Source organism: Rhinolophus ferrumequinum, chromosome 18 (genome assembly GCF_004115265.2).
Source record: "Rhinolophus ferrumequinum isolate MPI-CBG mRhiFer1 chromosome 18, mRhiFer1_v1.p, whole genome shotgun sequence".
Taxonomy (NCBI): Eukaryota; Metazoa; Chordata; class Mammalia; order Chiroptera; family Rhinolophidae; genus Rhinolophus; species Rhinolophus ferrumequinum.
This window is the reverse complement of record NC_046301.1, coordinates 22182286-22204052: the sequence shown is the minus strand read 5'-3', so window position 1 is coordinate 22204052 and position 21767 is coordinate 22182286. Positions and strand designations below refer to the sequence as shown.

Sequence of the window (21767 nt, the reverse complement as noted above, 5' to 3'; positions counted from 1 at the left end):
GACCCACAAATCAGGTCTGGTTCTACCTCCGATCATGCCCTCTACCCTTCGTCGTTTGAAAGTGGTTCCTAAAATATATGTCGAACTTAAACAGTTTGGACCTGTTGGGTTTAAATCCTATATCATGTAATTCTATCTGGAATTGTGAAATATTAATATTTAAAACATGTGGTTGCTTGGCGTTTATAAAAATCCAACAAGTATTTATTTTGAACAGATTTTTTGATGGGGGACAAAAGGAATATTCAATTTACACAGCAGATCATAAGGAATATAAAGTCCCGTCTTTAAATAAGCCTGGAAACAGCTTTTCTTAGAGGAAAGGATCCCTCTCCTTGTCTTCTATACGTGGATTTTGAAAAGCCATTAATGTGAATTCCCTAAAAGGAGCGGGGGTGGAGTTGAACAGCACAATCTTTTTACTGGAAATCCAGTGAGTGTTTGTGAAACCAGTAACCTGAAAAGAACCCAGTGATCATAAGTCTACCCTTATGCTTTTAATTTGTTGTTTTTCTTTTTTCTTTCCTTCCTTTCCCCCCCCCCCCCTATATTTCCTGAACTGTCTAACCTGCTTCCTGGGTTAAAGAACGTTTTGCCAAACTTTGAAGCCAAAGTTTTAGCATTGAACGGTTCTTTATTTAGAGATCAGGCCCTAGGAAAAGAAAAATCTTGTTCCAGCTTTGAAATTGTGTGTGTGTGTGTGTGTGTGTGTTATTTGTGTGTTATTTGTGTGTGTTTTGTATGTGGGTGTGGGTGTGGGTGTGTGTGTGATTTGCGGAGGGAAAAATGATTAGTACAGTGTGGATTATTGGAAACTAGCATTTTGTAATAAAGCACATCTATAAAAATTTTAATTGTGAGTTTACAGAAAAGAATGCTTATATGTTAACCCACTTTATGGAATTAATCATGAAGCTTCCTAAGTCTACCTTTATAGTCGTACAAAATTCTCAGTATTTCATTTCCTTTACATTACAGAAATACACTTGACAACATTTTCATTTCCTCCCCCTATTCCTGAGAAGATATCCTTAGATCTAGAAAACAAAAAGTTAGCAGTGACATGCTTAAGTGACAGTGTACTCTGGGTCTGCTGTTATCCATCTGTCCTGTGTTTACGTTGGCTCACACTTAGATTTTCAGTTGCCATCAGTTTTCCTTCAAACCTTCATTTCCCACTGAGGAATTTCAAGACAATTGAAGTTAAAACACAAATCTCACCCTCCCATAAAGTAGTAACTTACGAAAATGTAAAAGGAACCACTGAAAATGTATGACTTAGATATTGATTTTAATTCTTGGTTTTTAAAAAGTTGTCAATAGATATAATTATACATTAATTTCAAAACCAATACTTTGGGTATTTTTGTGGAATGTAGAGCATCTTGGGAACGGGAGAAACCACACATTAGGGCTAAAGCCTTGGTAACTTTTAAAAACATAATATGTATTTCTAATTTTTTTGTGGCAAGGCTTATTTCTAACAGAAAATTAAGAATTCAGATCGGCCTAAATGATGTGTTTTGTTTTTCCTTAAAAATGTCCCCAAATTCGTGTACTTTTTTTTTTTCCCCTTAAAATTCGTGTACTTTTTAAGGGGGGAAAAAAGTTGCTCTTGTGACAAATTCTTTCTTGTTTGGAAAATGTCAAGTAAACTTTGTGATTAAGGTAGGTTTCCCTCCCCAAAGAAGTTTGTAAACCTTGAATCAAATGAAACGAAGCCCCTGGTTCCCCTTCTCCCTTCTCCTTTGCACAGGTCCTTTGTGGTCTCCCTTTGTCACTGAGCACCGTGGCCAGTCCCACGGTGTGGCAGCACGTGGACAGCCATTGAGGTGCAGGGTTCGTTCGATATGATGCCCCTTGCCACAAACCTCACTCAGAAGTACCGTAGTCACCAAAAGCCATGAAGGACACTGTGGGGACACAGACGTGCACTGTGTACTCCAGTAACACGTTGTAATCACTACGCGTAATGGCCGGACAGGAAGTAACTGCAGGCTCCCAGCAAAGCCGGCTGGAAGCACAGACATTGGGCCGCTGTCTGCACAGCAGAGGCCCCTCACCTGTTTGCAGTCCCAGAGCGCTGTGCACTCACGAAAACCCATTTTCCTTCCTCCCCTCCCCAGCCCCCCGAAAAGACATAGGCATGCATACATATTTTGCATCGCATTTCAGAGAACCCATCTACCCATCATAAAAACCACTGCTTTGGAGTTAAATTTTTGGGTCTTTCCAAGGTTTCTGTTGGATTTTCCCTGATCTGCCAGGTCTTCCTCCTCAGAGTGTGTGACTGTTCTGAGGATGGCCAAGTGTCGGGGGTTCAGGTGACAAGTTCTTCTTTTCCTCAGGATTCCAGAGCTCGTGGTAGTGACCTACTTTCTGGGCACATTTGCCCCTTTTTGGATTACACGGAATCATGTATCAATAACACTCTCAAAGCAGTCCAGTCAAGGAAATCTAACCCAGTCCTGCTCCCTAGTGCCATTTATAAAGGCTTTTTGTGTCTTTGTCCTTCTTGACTATAAAAATAGAGGACTAGTTTAATCTTAAAATAGCAACCTTCATGCTAAATAGGGAATTCAATTTCTCCTTGTGGCTCGGCACAAATCAAGCCCATTCTTATTTTATTTATCTTTGCTGGGGCCACACCTGGTGTGGGTTCCTTATCAGCTGACCAGTTTTCTCTTCAATTTGGGACTGAGCTACAGCATGGCTTCTTCTACCTGTGAAAATGCTCTGAAACAGTTTCCATTACTTGGGTATTCTTTCTCTGTCCTTCCTTCTTTACCCCCTCCCTTAATTTTCAAGCATTATTAATAGAATTACATTTAAGAGTTTATTTTTTTCCCTCCTTGTTCTTTGAATGAATCATAGAAAAATATACTCTCAGACTTAGTAAAGATAATAGATATTTAAGAGAGGGGCTGCTTTGAAATATCATGAATCCTATTCAGACTGTCACTATGACAGGGGTCTCAGAGGCCCACGGATTGGAGGTGGGGGGAGGACAGAGAAGGCGGCTGCCTCTCTTTGAAATGGGAATCAAGCTTAGTCCCTACTTTTATAGCCATGCATCCATAAATCATCTAATCAAGGGGCTTATATTTGCATTTGGGAAGTATCTGAGGCATTTTATAATGTACATTTCTGATTTATTTTACTCTGAGGTTTCAACCACTGCTGCTTGATAATCATGTAAGGATTAGAAATTTAACAACATGTGGTCTTCAAACTAGCATATAGTTTGGATCTAGTCCTAAAAATGGGATTTTTGGATGCATTCCCAAGCCATAAATAAAAGATTTGGGCATTCTGGGAATTAGGAGCAAGTTGTTGATTATTTAAGCTGAGTAGAGGGAGGTAATCCCCCGCATGACCTTGAATTAACGTGTTCTTTTTGTGTGTTTCCCTGAAGGTGGGACCAGCGCTCCCCGGGCCATTCTGACAGGCCACGACTATGAGATCACTTGTGCTGCCGTCTGCGCTGAGCTGGGCCTGGTGTTAAGTGGCTCCAAAGGTAAATCTGTGGCACTTTCATCAAATGTGTGTCCTGTTTGGTGTCCTCTAGTAACAGGTTACCAGAGATGAATTTGGTCCCTTTTTCTCAACAGCTGTGCTGTCTGCGATGGTAGCCATTAGCCCCAGGGGGGTGTTTAATTCAAATGAATAAAATTACTAATTCAGCTCCACGGTGGCACTCACCGCATGTCAGGGGCTCGGTTTCCCGCGGGACTAACGGCTGCCACATTGGGCAGCACAGATACGGGACGTTCCCATCACTGCTCTAAACAGGGAGGCAGGAGCAAGGAACGTCTTTGTAAATTCGTTTCTTCTTCTGGGCTCTGGCTGGGTTGTACAGTAGTACCTCAGTTTTCGAACGTCTCCGTTGACAAACATTTCGGTTTACGAACTCCGTACACCCGGAAGGAAATGCTTCAGTTTTCGAACAGGCCTCAGAAGTCGAACATGTCTCGCGGTTTTCTCTGAGAGCAAGGTCCTGAGGCCTAGCTGTCAGCTGGTTTTGAACGTTTCAGAACTCGAACGGTCTTCCGGAACGGATTATGTTCGAAAACCGAGGTACCACTGGTACCACTGCCAGATCACAGGACGAGGCAGGAGCCAGGATGGCAGCAAGAATGGAGTGCAAAGATAATTAAGCCGGTCTGCCTGGAGGTTTGTCCTAGTAGCATCATCATATTTGTAGGCCAAGAGCTACTACGCAAGCTTTCCAGGAACACACGCCACAGGTCAGGATCTGATCGGGAGCAGAGCTGCTTCCATCCCATGGCTTATTCCATCACAATAGTCTGTCCATCTCCTGCCTCTGCCCTAAGTTGAGGTCTGAATACTGTCACCTCGTGTTAGGCTTCTCCGATGGGGAAGCACAGAGGATTTGAGTCACCTTCTCTGTGTGTTGAACTATAATACTTAAGTCTTGCTAACAAGACTTATTGAATATTCAAAGCACTGTGTTTTAAAAATGTACTTGGCCAAAATAATGAAATAGTAGTAAGGATAGCAGAAATTCTGTACCAACTGGAATTTTTGCCTTATGCCCAGTAATTTCATATATCCTGAGCTAACTTGAGTTATTGGACTATAAGTGATCCAAATTAGATACGTAAAATGAACCTATCATATTACAGGCTGTCCTAGCTTTGCACAGTGGTACGAAATCATAAAAACGACCATGCAAGCTGAAACAATGCATGAGGATTTTAATAATCAATGGAAAATTTTATGATTGGTCCATGACCTTTAAAAACTTTTTGTCAAAACATTAAAAATTCTTTATATACACACGCACACACATACATACATACATATATATGGACATGAAAAATATAGTAAAACTCCCATTTACTTAGTACACTGTAATGTAAAACATTAGAAACATTGATAGTTCACGTATTTTATTTCTTTGTGAAAACCTTATCAGTAGTGCTTTGAACAGTGCTTGCCGCCTTCTCTTTATATAACTTCAGGAGTGAGAATCTTTTCTATGCCTTGACCAGTTGTCCTACCTCTGTGGATCAGCTTCCAATGTCCTGAAATGTCCCCTAGGATTCCTGTAATGGGAAGGGTTTTGCTGGCATCCCTTCTGGGACATCACCATTTTTGTTAAAACCTCTTTACCCATTTATGTCAGTAAGTTCACCTTCACTAATTTATCCTGCGCACTCTCAGCAATGTCAGCATTCCCACAGTCAGCTCTTTCTTCTAAAACCCCACTTATGTTCGATTCCAATGTCACTTTCAGTTTCACCGCGTTTCATTTCCTTATGTGTTGCATCTTTGTTGGACGGTACCGTCTTTTGAGTGTCCAGTTTTGTAAAATGTCCCCTGGGTTTATCCCTGGAGACAGATGGCACAACTACCTGGTTTGCTGTCCATGCATGAACTGAGTAACAGGCACGCAGTGACCCCTCCCCGCCGGGCTTTGAATGTGATGGGGCTGGTCACCGCTCCTGATGCACGTTACATAGTGGTTTGTGGACTGAAGAGCTGGCCGCAAGGTGCGGTGTGCGTGTCCAGCTACTGTGATAACTGAAATTCATGCGTACTTGGAACTGTGCAGAGACTATCTGCATGTGGGAACACTGAAAACTTACAAATCCCGAGTGATCAAGAAACAGCGGAGAGCCTTATTTTCAAAGGTGCATGCGTGCTTTAGTCCTCGTGTGGGGAACAGATTCCACGCAGCGATGAGTGGAGTGGCCTGCAGGGTGGAGAGGCACATCCTCCAGTTACCGACCCCACACCTCGTAGAACCCACTCATCACGGACGGTTTGGGTTACCGGCTCCTCCTTTGCTTCGCGTGAAGCCGGCACGCAGTACAGCTGAAAAAGCTCTGGTGGGTACGGGCTGTTCAGCAGTCCCCCCGTCGTCCACAAACATGTCAGCCTGAGCCTCAGGCAGCAGCGGAGAAGGATCTCTGTGAATTCATTGGGGGGAAGTAAGGAGGGGGGCTGCCAGGGACCTCCTTTTACATCAAGTAACGAGCAGTGGGAGGAACCGTGCTTCGGCCTTCAGAGCTGCCACCATCGGGGCCCCTGTGAGGTGTGGGGAGAGGGTCGCCGTGCGCCTGCCGGCAGCCCAGCCCTCCCGGAAGCTCTTCTAGGATTGGCAATCTGTCCAGTTCCTCTGTAAATTCCTGCAGTTTTTAATCATCTCTTGGCATAATGAATTTCATAAGGTAACACTCTGCCTCTTGAAGAGAAGTGAACTTGAACGTTTATGACTCAGCTTTCTCCTGTCCCAAGTGAAAGGTGAGAACCAGCGTGCAGAGGACATTTTGCAAAATAACTTACATACGATGTGTAATTTTTAAGGCTTCCTACAACTATAATCCTGTTTGATCTGTGCACAGTACTCGGACCACATCTGTCCCCATTAAAAACAGGAATTTTGCTTTTTGTGTCTCTTTTCTCAGAAGGACCATGTCTCATACATTCCATGAATGGAGATTTGTTAAGGACTTTGGAGGGTCCTGAAAACTGCCTGAAACCGAAACTCATTCAGGCTTCAAGAGAGGGTCACTGTGTCATATTCTATGACAATGGCTTCTTCTGTACATTCAGCGTGAATGGAAAACTCCAGGCTACCGTGGAGACAGACGATAACATAAGGGTGAGTGCCTTGCAGCCTGTCCAGCAGTCGAGATCTCTACCTCCAAGTGTGACAAGCGAGGAGGGAGAGACCTCTGTTGAGTTGCTGAGTCTCTTTTCCATGCAGAGAAAAAACCCACAATTGTCAGGTAGCGCTTGGAGGCGGCTTGTACACCTCACGGGCCACGGCATGTCCCAGCTGTGCCGATCGCGTCGCTCAGCCGGAACATTCTGTGCATGACATCACCCCGTGAGGCCCAGGGTGAGCTTCAGCGGCCGATGTTTGCATAAAGTCGTGGGAAGCCATTCTGGGTGGCACTACTCGGCTTCTTTTTGTATCTAAGAAAGTTAACCAGGCATTGTTGTTTTCTGAGTATCAGATCTAAAATAATGCAACAGAGTATACCTAAAACTGTCTCCTCTTTGCAGCCAGTTTCCTCCTTATAGGCGGATGGTGGGGTTGCAACTATTTAGGATTGGTATCTAGTTTCAGACTTGACTTTTTCGTGGATAACAAGACCCAAACTTACCAAGTTAAGAGAGTGGGGCTTCAAATTATGATGTGAATTAGGCAGACGTTTTGTTCCCTTTTGATATGCAAGAAATGGTAATGCTAGTGCACCTTCTAGGGTTTTGCTTCATTTTCAAGCCCGGGCTCAGTAAGTATTAATATTAGAGGTTGAACAAAAGAGGAGGGATTACTCTTTGGAGAAGCTATGCTTTCTAGGTCTCGCCTCCAAACTTCTTGGTGCAGGGTAAGGTAACATGAAGCTGTGGTGTTCCTATCACTTTCCAGGATGGGGTGGAGAGTGCATGTGAATTGTGTCCAGCGAGGGAGCCCAGGATGTGATGGGGAGGGGAGGAAGAGGGTCGCAGAGGCCTCTGCCTGGACATTTTCACCATTGAGATTCTTCACGTAGTGCAGATAGGTGACATACATTCTCCCAGATCTAGTCTGATCACCCCCTTCTCTCAGGTAAATACAGGGGTCAGGCAGCATTAAGGAATGAAACCCCTAAATATAGATTACAATGATGAAATTGGGGGCACTCACTGCTTCTCTATCCAGGGATTGATTTCTCAATTCAGTAAGAGGCTTTCGTCGTCTCTCCCTGAGTTCTCTCCATTGCATTCTGACAGCTGCTACCACAAAGGCTCCCTCTGCTTTTATTTTTCCCTTCCTTCCCATAATACTTCATTTAAACCAACTACACATCAGAGGATTATCCTTTCCTCTTTTCTTTACAATAATGTTGATAATCTGTCACTTTGACTTGTGATTATATTGTGAGCTACACTAATAAATCTGTAAAATAATTTGAAATCCCTTGCTGGCTAAAACAATTTCTGTGGCAGGTCAGTACCAAAGGCTCGGGGAAGTTCCTGGAGGCAGTGTCGGGAGGCTTTCTGCAGACTGTTCATGCCCACTTGTTTTCCCCGCTCTGGAACATTTCCCACTGGATTTTAGGCTTAAACAATACATTGCTTTTCCCCAGCACTTGATCATACCAATTTGTAAGTGGTGTCACCTGTGTGATTAGGGAGCTTGCCTGGGAGGGAGACAGAGCGGAAAGGGAGTGCAGAGGGGAGAGAAAAGGAGACAGGAAGAGAGGAGAAAGAGAATGTAGAAAGGAGAGGAAGAGAATAGGAAGGGACAAAGGAGAGAGGTGAGAATAGGAAGGAGAAAGGAGAGGAGAGAGTGTAGAAAGGAGAACTGAGGTGGGAGAGGAGGGAGTATAGAGAGGAGAGTGGTAAGGAGAATGGAGCGAGGAGAGTAGAGAGAAGAAAGGAGAGGGGAAAGTTGAAAGGAGGGAGGGGAGGAGAGGACCCAACAGCAAAGCCACCTGCTGGAGAACCTCTTACTTACCTGCTGGATGAGGTGCTCATCCCCAGCGCTGTGGCCTGCTGGTACCTCATCTCCTCAAAGCCAGTGCAGCACGGGATTTCAGAGGAGGAGCATAAGATGTCTCTGGGGCCCTCTTAAAATCTCTAGTTCAACCCAACCTGGATGCTGAGAGGCATATTACAGCGAAGAACTATGTGAATGCTGGTTCGGGTGGCAGGTTGGGTGCTGTCCAGGAAATGTTACCCTGGCTCTTCAGGGGAATCTGGCAAGTCCTTCACGAGAAAGACCGAGAAGCATTTTTCCACCTTGGCAGGCATCTGCGTGATGAACATGTTTTGGGTGCTGCTAAATGTCCCGTCCTAAAAGTCAAGGTTTTATGTAATTCCAAACAGAACTAGGATTAGAGATTCTTTAGTAGAACAGAGTTAAAGATTAATGGTTTTAATTTATGTTTTAATATAGCACTTATCCAGTAAAAAGCCTCAAGTATAAAATTCAAGTGAACCACAACCAGAAGGTTAATGGATTTTCATCAGCTGAATTTTATAAGTGTAGCAAATAATTATTAGTTCGAGTCTTCACTGCAGTTCCCAGATACCCCCTAGAGATTGTCATTTGTGAAATGAATGGAGGAATAGACTATTGATTTTTACTTATATTGACAAAAATCTTACTGTTTGTATTTAGTTGAGATTTAGAGAATACTTCTTCTGTGTAACTATCTTCCACACATGGGTTTTATTTCTTAGATGTCTTTTTGTGTTCTTGAAAGTAAGCTATATTTAAGAGACCACTAAAAGTTGGCATTTATATGAATGTGAATTGAATGGCTATGAGGCAGTCCTTACTTTTCAAAAAAAATTGTCAAAGGGTAGATTAAAGACTTAAGGCAACTGTACTGAAACTGAGTATAAATCAGTGTAAAACCACTTTTCAGAAGTTGGATTTATTCTCTCTGGCTTGTTAGCACAATCTGCATTCCCACACTGTGTCCCTGTGGACTTAAGATGACAGGTGTTTGCAGTAACTTTTAGAATTCCCAATGCCACCTAGCTAAAGACAGAAAATGTGCATCTTAATATGCTAGGAAAAGATTTGGAGGGAAGAGGGCAAGAGGAAAGGAAGGCGTAATAGGATAAGCTCGGTAGGAAGTTACCTTAAATTTACATCAGGAGTTGGCACACGTTTGCTGTAAAGGAACAAACAGTAAATAGTTTCGGCTTTGCAGGTTCTGTGTTCTGCAGCAATTCCTTGTGAAAGTAACCGTCAACAAATGGGCGTGGCCATGTCCCAATAACCCTTGTTTATGGCCACTGAAATTTGGAATTCGTGTAATTTTCACACGTCATGAAATATTCTTTTGACTTTTTTCAACCTTTAGAGATGTAGCAAGTCTTATAAAACCAGGTGGTGGTCTGCATTTGGCCTGTTTTACAGGACTGAAGCGCAAATTCCGTGTCTGCACTTCCTGTTCAGCACTGGCAGGGGCAGTCAGTCCTGGGGCAAGAAGAAAACGCTTCCGCTGGGGTTTAATCCCCCGAGAAGCTGGAGTTCTCTCTCCACCACATCGCCTTCCCCACTGCTGTCAAGTCCCGCAGGCCTCGTGAAGGTGCCTGCACTGTTGGGGCCACAGCCCGAATGCTCTGTGGGGACGTGGGGTCAGCTAGCACTGTCCGCCCAGCCTCGGTACAGAACGGGCATAGTCCGTCCCCAGTACAGTTGAAGGGGGTCCCAGTCTGCAACACGCACCCCTGAAATAGCATGTGTAGAGCAGGCAGAGTTTGCCACCTCCTCCTTTAAAAGGAAGAATTTAAAAAGCAGAAACTGCAGCATAGCCTACCTCTGTCCGTTTGATTTTGAAACATGGCAGAAGTCTTGTACGACTCCTGGTTCCTACCAAGTCCTCAGCTCAGGAGACGTGCACACAGCTGCTGCCTTCTCCCCGTGCTGCGGTAGCTGCCATCCTGCAAGAACTCATCCAACATGGGCTAGAGACTCCGCGCTCCTGAACGTTGCTTTGTCTCACAGGCCATCCAGCTGAGCCGGGACGGGCAGTACCTGCTCACAGGAGGAGACAACGGCGTGGTCATGGTCTGGCAGGTGTGCGACCTCAGGCAGCTGTTTGCCTACCCGGGCTGCGACGCTGGGATCCGGGCCATGGCCCTGTCTCATGACCAGAGGTAACATGGCCTCCGGGTCTACTAACGGAGGTGGCGGAAACGAGCGGATTTACTCAAATGGGCTGGGATGTGGGGGGCACCTGTGCCATGAAAAAAGCCAGTGAATATTGGGGTTTCCAAGATACTCTCTAAAAAGGGATTTTCTGTCTGATGGCATTGCCACTTCAGACAAAGGCAGCAGTCTCCGGGATTAGACAACACTTAAGTAACAAAGGCTCCAGTTAAAGTGCTGTTAAGCTCTTTATATTTCTTAAAGTACCTTTTCTCCTAAAGTTGTAAGAGCCGTAAACATGTTTAATGTAAAATGCCGTATCCCTGTCCATGAGGACTCCATTGAGAGATTTGGCATCTTTCCTAAAACCTCCCAAGTAGTAAATTTTGGGGTGATTATCTGGTGTCTTACTTCCTCTTAATATATAGTCACTCATTTTAGTTTTTTGTGGGTTTTTTTGTGGTAACAAAATATTTACCAGTTAAGCCATTGTTTTGGTATACAATTCAGTGGCATTCAGTACATTCACGTTGTTATACAACCATCACCATTATGTTTGTAATTCATTATCTTCTGGATGAATTAACCTTTATATTTATATAGTGTCCTTGTTGCTCATAACAGATTTTGACTTAAAGCCTATTTTGTCTAATATTAGTACAGCCACCCCAGCTCTCTTTTCATTACTATTTGCATGGAATATCTTTTTCCATCCTTTCACTTTCAACCTGTTTGTGTCTGTAGATCTAAAGTGAGTTTCTTGTAGACAGCATATATTTAATCGTGTTTTTTATCCATTCTACTATTTTCTGCCTTTTGAATGGAGCATTTAATCTCTTTACTTTTAAAGTAATCACTGATAAGGAAAGACTTACTTTTGCCATTATACTAGTATTTGTTTTCTCTTACAGCTTCTTTGTCCCTCATTTCTTCATTGCTACCCTCTTTTGTGTTTGGCTGTTTTTGTGTAATGCGACCCATTTCAGTTCCTAGTTTTGATATGAGGTAGTGGGAGGGATACTGAATATGACTTCTAAGGCCTGGTCTTAACCTAACCATACAGAGAAAGGTCTGAGACAACAGGCTGTGCCGAGAGCAGCTCCCCTCTGAAGTGACCGCTTCAGAAGCTGCTGTGGTCTGAGGACAGCCACACGATGCACACGGCCTGTCCTTCTGAGCAGAGCCCAGCCCAGCCCAGCTTGCGGCCACCGCTCTGCTTTCCTACTTTTCACTGATTATCTGCGTGTCAGAGACAACTGTCACTGATGGCTTGCTGCTTCCTCCACCAGCAACTACTTTGAGATTGTGATCCTTTGATTCTGACACGTAACATAAAAGCGAGGGCTCCCCAGCCCAGGCCCCCTTAGAAATTATCCAGCCTCGTCAGGTCTTAGTGACTCATCCTACATGTACTGGCTGTGTTTTCAATAATAAGGCAAGCTATGGCTTGGATCCTTGTAGAGCGTCAGAGGTGGCACTCTAAGCTTAACTCAGGGCAGCATTTAGTCATCAAAATACACATCTTAGTTTTCACAAATTATAGCGCTGACTGCCATCTTTGGTATTTACCTTGTCGGTTCGGGGAGGGCAGTTCTTTAGTAACAGATCCCTAGGAAACGAAGAGGTTTGCAAACCACTTCTCTGTCTTTCTTCTAGATGCATCATTTCTGGCATGGCCTCAGGAAGCATCGTTCTCTTCTACAATGACTTTAACCGGTGGCATCACGAGTATCAAACCCGCTACTGATGGTGACAGCTGCACACCAGCATTGCCCCCAGCGGGGCGGGGAAGCACCCTGCAGCATCTTTCTCTCTGAAATAGCAATCACATCTGAATGTAACTTAAATTTGCTTAAGAAGCAAAATATTTTTTAAAGTTAATTGCTATTTTTGTAGACTTTGCTTGACTTTTTGGGTGGGGGGGTGGTATAGCAAAGCAGAAAACTGGCTGCTGGGTTCTGTAGTTTAAAAAAATTCTATATTTTTAGTCATAATGAGAAGTCTATTTTCACCAATTATGGAAAGATACAGTGGAGTGAATAAACCCATTTATTCTAGCTATATTATGAAAAAACACAATTCCCATTTATCTGTAATCTTGAGAAATATATGATTTTAACAATAGGGAAAATGGATTATAATACTGGGATAGGGGAATTTTATGCTGTACTTTGGGTCCTGTATTTTTTCAAACAATTGTGCTTAAGCGCTGAAGTTTTGGGGATTTAAATAGTAATGTTTAAATTATGGTTAATGTAATTTAAGACATCTCAATGAATTATTTCTATCACTGTTCTTCTTCAAGCATGTTTTAGACCTAGAAAATTTTGGTTCGGGGGAGGCTATTTTATTTTATTGTGTGGTTAACATAAAGGATCTAATGTTATAGCAAGTGTGAAATATTTAAAATGTTTTCCTGATTTGTCATCTTCATAGCACCAAAATGAAATGATGGAAATGTTCTTGGGCTCACAGCATTTGTTTTTCTTTTAAAGTTGCAAGTACCAAAAGCTCGCCCCTGAGGTTTGACGTGGCCCTGCAGGAAGGCAGAGGCTGCATGTGCTGCCCTCCCCCAACCCAGATCTGAGAACAGAGGCTACCAGGTGCTGTGTTAGGCCACACCTGTCTTACCTGCTATTTGTTATTAAACTATCTTCACCTTCCTTTTGGTTAGCAATTTGTACTAAGAAACAATGTTATTTTGGTGTTGTATAATTCTACTTTTCTAGTAGACTGCTGTGTGGAATTCTGTGAAAAATATTTGAGAAAAGGTCTGTATCGCATAAATAAATTCTTTGTAAGTTGTGCACTTTGACATTCCATCTCTATTTTCTCTTGCAACTTACCCAAAGGGGTCCCCTTCTGCTTTTCCACACATTCAGCTCTTGTCTAAAAGCAGATTTGGAATGGAACAACTCAGTTTGACAGAACAATTAAATGACATTGGTAATTGAATTGTTAGAAATATATTTTCTAATTTTAAAACATTGATAAAGCAATTATTTCCCCCCTCCAAAAAAAAGAGAGAGAGAGTCAAACTGGTTCATAGATTTTGAACCACCACCAGTAAGAGAGACGCTCTTTAATGAAAACCACAACACAGGCCTTTTCTGTCCAGGTAGCTCCCTCTTATTGAGACAGATGTAAATGAGAACACTAAACCTGTGTCTAACAAATCACCAAACAAGGAACTTTATATAACTGGATTTATTAAGATCCACCATTGCTTTGTAAACCATTAGAGAAAACAATAGATGGTAAAATGTGAGAGAGAGGGAAAGTATGTCTTAGAATCAAAGAAATATCCATATTACTGGTAAATTAGCTCAGCGTCCTCCCTGGTATTAACCTGTGATCTCATACTTAGGAATAACTTAGTCATATGCCGAGCATATGATATTTCATCTATCCCATTTTAACAAGCCTCAAGCAAAATTAATAAAGCAACCTCCTCCTGCAGCCAAAGAAGAAAAGCTGTGCCTCTACTGCCTTTGTTTTTAAAACTTAGAACTCTGGACCCTTAACCGAATTTTCAGCTAACAAACATGGCTGGCATCAACACAGGACTTCTTAATGATAGCGTCTCTTTCGTACAGTGTTTGTTAGGGTCTATTCAATATTCGTTTATCCAATTTTCACTCTTTGTAAATACATATAAACCAACTAGGGAAACCAATCAAAGTTGACATGGTTTGGGATGAAACTGATGAACGACAATGGATGGGAAACGCGGGGGCACATTCTGTAAGGGGGTGCCGGGAAAGTGCGGTCTGTGCAGGAAAGCACAGTGATTTGTGGCTGGTTTTAAAATGCATTGCCTTGAGAAACTGAGATTGTCCTGACAGTATTGACTCTTTCTGAGATATCACCAATCACCTCTGTAATTGAAGAAATACCACCAAACCTCTGGAGGAAGGCATGAGGGCTTGGAGAACAGAGAAGATGAAAATCTGACAAACACACTGACACAAACTGGTGGATACGTCTCTTAGAGCATCTTAGTCCCCAAATACAGCAAACCTCCATCAAAATACAGCAAACCTCCATCAAAATACAGCAAACCTCCATCAAAATACAGCAAACCTCCATCAAAATACAGCAAACCTCCATCAATAAATGTTCTCATAAATTCAGTAAAAATGAACGATTTTGCTCCCTGAAATAACATCACACTTCAGTTCCACTTCTCAGTATACAGGACAAGAACGTTCAAAGTATCCTGCATGGGAACCTAAGAGCTGTTAGGACACGAGGTCAGTAACTTACACCCCAGGGCTGGCCTTTTCCATTCAGCTCCGAGAGCAGAGTAGAGCAGAAGGGCCAGGCGCCTGCCCTCACATACCTGGTGCCATATGTCCTGCCACTTTGCAGTCAGAAGGCCAGTGAGATGGCAGAGGTCGTGTGGCTGCAGCCAGATGGCACATCCACTTGGCACCCTTTTCAGCAGAGTTGAGTTAAAACAGCGAACAAGCAGATCTATCAAGAGAGGTATCTGGCTCCTGGCCATGCCAATCGTGGACCTGGTTTGGTCCGTCCTGCGTCAGCCCTGCCCACTCCATCACTGCTGAAAAACACAGCAGACTGATGACACAGTTCCCTCTGCATCAAGAAGCAGAAGAGCCTTTCAACAGTTGGAAGGATCCCACCACAGAACTCGGAGGAGTTTTGCCAGTTCCTGGTGTGTGTTCTAGATCAGAGACGAGCAACCAGCCTCCGATCACCACGTGCCATCACATTAGGCCAAAGCATGTTCACACACACAGAAAAGAGGGGGACTCAAATCTCAAAATCTGCATAAACCATGTATATCAGCAAATACGCCAGTGCTTTTCCTTGGCCATTCCTGTTCCTTCTCCCCCATCAGAGGAAGGAAAGTTTTCTACTTCAACTAGGAGAGCAGCCAGCCTAGCTACCTCCCTGTTTTGTAGCATAAAGTGTAATGATGCTAATCCTATACACATCACAAGTTATCGTTGCAGAGGAAGCGGGGAAATTGCAAAACATCCTAACTGTAAAAAGGAAAAGACCATAAATAACAAATCAATACAATAGCAAAATTAAAAGACTTAATCCTCTTCTGTGTCCTTTCAGATGAGTAAGAGACACAACTTTCGGATTTTTTTTTAAGATAAAGATTTGAAAGGTGGAGTCCATGATGCATATTTTTGGGTCCCCTAAGCTCACTATTTTAAAAAACTCAAGGCTACAATGAATGACGCTGACCCATCCCTGCCAGCCCTCACTGCTGTGAACCAGAAATGCAGATTGCTTACACCAAGGGCCATCACATTTTTCTCTCTAATGAAAGCCAGGGTGGTTTGGCCTCTAGGCAAGCTATCTTCCTGAGGCAGCCAGCCGCTCCTGCAAGGGAAGAAGGCAATCTACAAATGTTCCTGTGCATTTTGAGACCTCAGCAGTCATATGCCCGAACCATGAATTATTTTTCCGTCTGAAGTTTGGAATTTTTCATTGCCAAAACCAAGATTTTAGGGTTGCTGGGCAGGCTTGTTATTTCCTCAGACCTGGCAGGAAGCAGCTGGCTGTTCTGTAGCTTTGGACTTGGCTAATTTGAAAGACATTCTCCAGACCCGACTTCAGCCTCAGCACAGACAGGTGCCCAACCCTCCCACCTCGGCCCACCGGGCTGAAAGCATCCGACCACACTGGAAGCCTGCGGTGCCCAGCTCCGCCCCAAATGAAAGGGCTTGTGTTTGGGAAGGGGCATGACAGGAGCAAATGACTATCACGCTACCAAATATACCCTACCCTTTCTTCCCCTCAGCTGTTCCATGGAGGCAACTCCTCCCCACAGCTAACTGCCTTTGAGTTCAAGGCTGCAGGTTTTATCATCAGCCCCTTGACACCCACTGGCCAAGACCAACTGGAGTGGTGGCATACATCAGCCTCCCTCCGGAGAATTACTCTCTTCCTCTAACAAAACTCACACGCCCCTGCTCCGATAACCTCTTCGCATCGATTTTCTACCATTTTGCCAGGTGTCTTCCCAACTGACTGCCGCCTTGTGGCACAGACGTCCCCTCTAAGGTACCTGTGACCACCTAGGGGGCAGCCCAGTTATAAGGAAGCTGCCCTGTGGCCGGGAGAAGCCAGTCCCAGCTCAGGCAGGTCTCGATGAGCTCCTGACCCTTTCTGAGTTTCTGCATTTAAGTGCGGATGTTGCATCTTTGTCTCAGGACTGTGGTGTGGCTCAAGTGAGAGAAAATGAAAGACTATAAACTGAAAACTTTCATGGTTATTATTTAACATGCAGACATTTCCAAGAACGAGATGATCACCTCTTTAGAAAGCAGCTAATTCTGTCACTACACTGCTCTGGGATTCGAATCTTACCCCAGCTCTGTGCTCACACCTGGCCCTTTGTGCCTCCTTCATACTGACCCCGGGCCACCATCCAAAGCCCCTGAGATAAGTCTGTCCCCTTTGCCGCACAACCAAGACATCTTGCAGACGAGCCTCTAGTTCCCCCCACTAATACCTTACAGTTTTACCCACCAGTCCTTTGGCTGCCAGGACATGAAACCCCTCCCACTCTTACCAGCACCACAAACCTCGAGGGCCCCAGAACAACTCCATACCCATAAAGGCGCCACTACAACTGCCCACAGTCTGCACATACTTCTCACGACGCAGTGGAAGATTATGCTGACGTGTAAGCAGCTCTGTTGGCACCTAATGAAACAGCGGTCACTCCCAGACCTCCCAATTCTCCACTCCCAGACCTTTCATGGGAAGCAGCGCCCGCCCAGGCCTCGGGCACTTCTGTAACAGAACCGCAGGGCTTCACACTTCCATTTCATACCACATATTTGGATTAGTGTTCTAACCTGCTGAGATCATGCTAAATCCATTCATTCCACATAAAGCCATGGAGAAGCATTCTTTCTACATCACTATTCACATCATATGCCAAAAACAAAACAAAACAATAAGAACAAAGACAGAGCTGTGGCCTCTCGACAGAGCTGTCCAGTATGGCAGGCGTAGCCACGTGTGGCTAAGTCTTGAAATGTGCCCTAAGTGTCAATACATACCCGAATTCAAAGAATTAGTACAAGAAAAATATAAAATAGCCCAATGATTTTTTTTATACTGATTACATGTTAAAATAGTACTTTGGATATATTTAGATATATTGGGTTAAATAAAATATATCATTAATTTCACCTGCTTTTTTTTTTTAATGTGGTACCAAAAAAAGTTAAATTATGTGGCTTACATTATATTTCTATGGGACAGCAAACTGTTTTAGAAATCTCTAAAGACAACATCATTAATCAGCAGTCTTTCTTTCCATATGGTTCATCTGTCCTCATTCTCTCCTAATTCACATTTCACAATCTTATCCATTAAAAAATTTCTGGGCAAGTTTTGCCCAATGCTTTCAATCCATATATTTCCACATCACAGCGACCTTTATGAAGAAAGAGAAACACACACTCACTGAGTCTTGGCCCAACTGCTGAGCCCAGCAGGCACCTCCCAATGGCTTTGGCAGGTCACCACTCCCTTTTCTACCCCTATTCAAAGGTCAGTTTCTTTAGACGTTGATCACCTGCTCAAATAAAGGAATGAACATAAAATAAGCACATACCATTCTCACTGTGCAGGAGCAGAGGAACCTAGCCAGTACGCACCTGTATTTACATTCTGAGAACAGAGTAAGAGGTCAATAAATGTTTGCTGAGCGCATGGGCGAATGGACAGTGTACTTATGTCAGAACTTTTATTTCGGATCGTTATTCAGATGGCCATTCACATCCAGGCCTTGATTTGCCCCCTGGATGACGGAGACTCCCAAAAAGCACAGGCTTTTGGCATTGGCAAAACCTAAAACTGCATTGTGACTCTGTCTCCTGCCACGTCTATGACCTGGGTTATGTCACCTAACTTCTTGGTTTCCTCTATTCATACCACAGCTTGCTCCTGGTGTTTGTGGGATGAAGATAATTACGAAAGAACTGCTAGGCCTGCTGCCAGACCCTAGGCCAGCCCCACCCCCGCCCCCACCATGCCCCAGGCCAGCTGAGCGTGGCCTCGAGGGTCGAGGGTCGGAGCATGTGCCTTCATCCTGTCACCAGTGGCAGGCCTGCACTAGCCACATAGTTTCTTAAGTTTCTAGCAGATGTCTTTGAACCTCACAGTTCAAGGGAGCGGGGTCAGGTTTCAGGCTCTCACCAGTGCCAAAGGCCTTGTTCCGTCACTTTCCATTTGTATGCCCCTGCCTTTACGTTACCTCTTCCTTTCCATTAACAACAATGTTTCCATTGGAAGCTACGAAAATGTCGGCTCTGTAACAAGTCAGTGAGGAGAGAGATAAGCAGAACTTTCTAACCCTGTCCATCACAGCCTGTACCTACTGCAGCTGCGGGCCCAGGAAGCCCAGCTATATTTTGTAACCAGCCTCTGGATCCTAGGTCAGTGCCAGCCCAGAGAGAAATCCTTGTATAATCACCTCATATAGTTATCTGAACTAAAAGGTCCACAGCCGAAGTAGATGGTTTCAAGCCCTGGAGTTGTACAGCCTCGAGAAGTTGGGGACAGACGCAGTACCTATGGCCAGGGCTGCAGTCGAGCAGACATTATTATGAGGGAACAGAAAACAAGAGCCGAAATGCACTGAAAGAATTAGAGACAGGAGACGGCACAATCTCAGAGAGAGACAGATGGACAGAGAGAGAGAAAAAACACAGGCAGACGGGAATAGCTGCCGCGACTCCCATTTCCAGTAAAACCTTACCTTCCTGATGTTGGCTCCGTCAGATTCCCTCTGTCGTGCCAATGGTCCGTTTATTCTTAGCTTTTGTTTGCTACATGAGCTTCTGTACCTGTAATCAAATAAACTTCAACCAAGACACATCTCCATGCGTTCTTCTCATGCATCACTCTTCCGCCTCACGGACCTGACAGGTCACGAAACCAGACACTGGCACCTGCCAGAACCCGGACCTTTGATCACACATCCTTTGCAAAACAACAACACAGAAACCTCTGCCCGCCCTGATTACTTTTTCTCAATAAGGAAGAGTTTATTGCGGGTTGGGTACACTTGTGGGAGGCAGAAATCTAACAGTGAGAATGCACTACAGGGCCCACCAGTTTAGAAGATGAGCGGGTGAAACAAATACACTGATTATGTACAGTTATTAAAAAGAGCAGGGTGGTGGAAAACTGCCAGCAGCCTTCCAGAGGGTCAATAGTGGGGTGTCTGCGGGGCCCCTTCTGCCCCAGTCCTGCCTGTGCCTCGGCGTCTCCACGGCTGCCCTTTCCGCCTGCTCCAGCTGAAAAGCAGATGATGAAACGAGACCGGTGGCTACTCTTAGTTTATCCTGCTCCACTAGTAGCGGGCATGCTGAGAAGAAACCACCTCCACGGTGATGCCACACACGCCAGGCCTTTCATTAAAAAGCCCCAAGGACAACTTCATGAGCATTTTTTAATTCTTATGTGGGAAGAGTTGGGGGGGAAACACAACGTCGAGGGAAGAAGGTGCCCTTCCCCTGTGGCCTGTGTACAAATAAATACCCAGCGTCTTACGCAAGCCCATCACCCCAAGCTGTGTGTGGCTGCTCCTCTGGGCACCTGAGAGCACATCTGGGAGCCTGGGATTAGGGTCTGGTGACCCGACTGTCCTCTTAGCTGCTCGTTTCTTCTGCTGGAAAGCCAGTCCTCCAGCCCCCCTCAGCAGAGGAAGGTGTCATGTCACCTCTCACCGGACACCTACCAAGGGACAACCGCAGTTCTTAAGCTCTTAGTAAGAAAAAAGGAGCACTCTGAGTTTACTTAAATAAGGGAGGGGTCTTGGCTCATCCAAAGTGTTTCTATAAAAAAACGCATTAAATGCTGGAATCAAGTTACACATTCTCCTGGTGACGCTGTAAAATGTCCACTAAACCGAAACTGAGATAATTTAAAACAAGCCACTCTGCGTATGTCACCAAAGCTGTGACTGCATATGACATCTCCAGGAACTGGAGGACAAGCCCGGGGCACTGGGCTCCTGGCAGCTCGGAGATGCCAGCAACCTGACAACCAGCAGTCAGCAGAGGAAGGCTCAGCCGTGAGAGGGCGACACGGCTCAGGCCCGCCTGCCATGGTCAGTCACGGTGACGGCGCCAGGTCCCTGCTCGCTCACAGCCCCTGGCCGCAGGAGGGCAGGGGGCTGCGGAAGGTTCCGGAGGGACAGGGGCTATGGCTGCCACCCCGGACACAGGGGTCTCTTCGGCGGAGAGAGGAACTGAAGAGGTGGGCTCCGTCCCGGGTCGGCCGCTGTCGTGACAGTGTTTGCTGCAGAAGATCTGCCCCTCCTTATCTAGAGCCGTGTTCTGAGGAGAAACCAGCGGAGAAGACACGTCAGCCTGGCCAGGGCCTGGGGCACAGCCGCCACGACAGAGCACAACACAGAGCATGCACGAGACTCAGAAACAGAAGAGGAGAAATCACCTGAAGGCCCTCTTCTAACGGACGCCTAAGAGCACGCACCCCGGGCAGCAGGCCGCGCCTGGCCTCTGCCCCCACTGCTCGGTGTCTTGCCTAGCTCTGAGCTGCACCTGAGTTCTGAGTAATTCTTCCTGTACCCAGACCTTAAGCCCCAAAGAATTCTGGGACAATAAAGCAAACCCTATGAGAATACTCGCTAGAACTTGACGGTTAACTTTTCTAAAGGAAGTTCTCCATCACAGATGGAAAAGTTTCTCATAGGTCATAAAAATATGTAATCCCCTTACAACCCAGGTGGCTGCATAATCTAGAAAAGCCCTGGGGATCCGATGGTACAATATTACCCATTTTCAGGTCCTTCACGATCCCCTCTCCTGTTCTTTAGCTCATCACACCCCCAAACTTCTAAATCTGTTCCACTCCACAGAGAGCACAAGAAATAGCCACAAATGTGAGGAAATTGCCTTGCTTTCTGACCTTACACCAGGAGGTTAGAATAGTCTACTTTTGTGTTTCAACTCTGAGTCTTTCTTGCTTGTCCAGTGAGACCCAGCCAGCTGCCATCTGACAGGGTTTTACAAACATGCGGGAGCTTTCAGCTTTCAGCTACCTTCAGCTACAAGGCACACCATCAGAAGGATGGTAATCTAACTACCCTGGAGAGGGGGGAAATGGACCACAG

At 44.9% G+C, this 21767-nt stretch overlaps 2 protein-coding genes and 1 long non-coding RNA gene across 11 annotated transcripts in view; 1 reads left to right on the top strand and 2 right to left on the bottom strand.

Moving 5' to 3' along the window:
• LRBA (LPS responsive beige-like anchor protein) overlaps positions 1-13089 on the top strand; it is a 575445-nt gene extending 562356 nt beyond the window's left edge. For all 3 annotated transcript variants that reach the window (XM_033134087.1, XM_033134086.1, XM_033134088.1), the window contains 4 exons: positions 3416-3517; positions 6435-6631; positions 10484-10635; positions 12284-13089. In XM_033134087.1, the coding sequence (XP_032989978.1) occupies positions 3416-3517; positions 6435-6631; positions 10484-10635; positions 12284-12374 (542 nt within the window). In that variant the 3' untranslated portion in view covers positions 12375-13089. The remainder of the gene's footprint in view (positions 1-3415; positions 3518-6434; positions 6632-10483; positions 10636-12283) is intronic.
• On the bottom strand, positions 6638-10477 carry LOC117037730 (uncharacterized). The gene is made up of 4 exons (XR_004425580.1): positions 10296-10477; positions 9612-9644; positions 8477-8814; positions 6638-6948 (listed from the first exon to the last, which is right to left on the bottom strand). It is a non-coding gene; the product is annotated as an uncharacterized LOC117037730 (long non-coding RNA).
• The window catches only part of DCLK2 (doublecortin like kinase 2), a 141423-nt gene continuing 132604 nt past the window's right edge, over positions 12949-21767 (bottom strand). For 3 of the 7 annotated variants that reach the window (XM_033134091.1, XM_033134090.1, XM_033134092.1), the window contains one exon: positions 18732-20970. In XM_033134091.1, the coding sequence (XP_032989982.1) occupies positions 20743-20970 (228 nt within the window). In that variant the 3' untranslated portion in view covers positions 18732-20742. Of the gene's footprint in view, positions 13517-18731; positions 20971-21767 lie in introns of those variants that run through there. The other 4 variants (XM_033134095.1, XM_033134096.1, XM_033134089.1 and 1 more) reach the window with 3 other exon arrangements.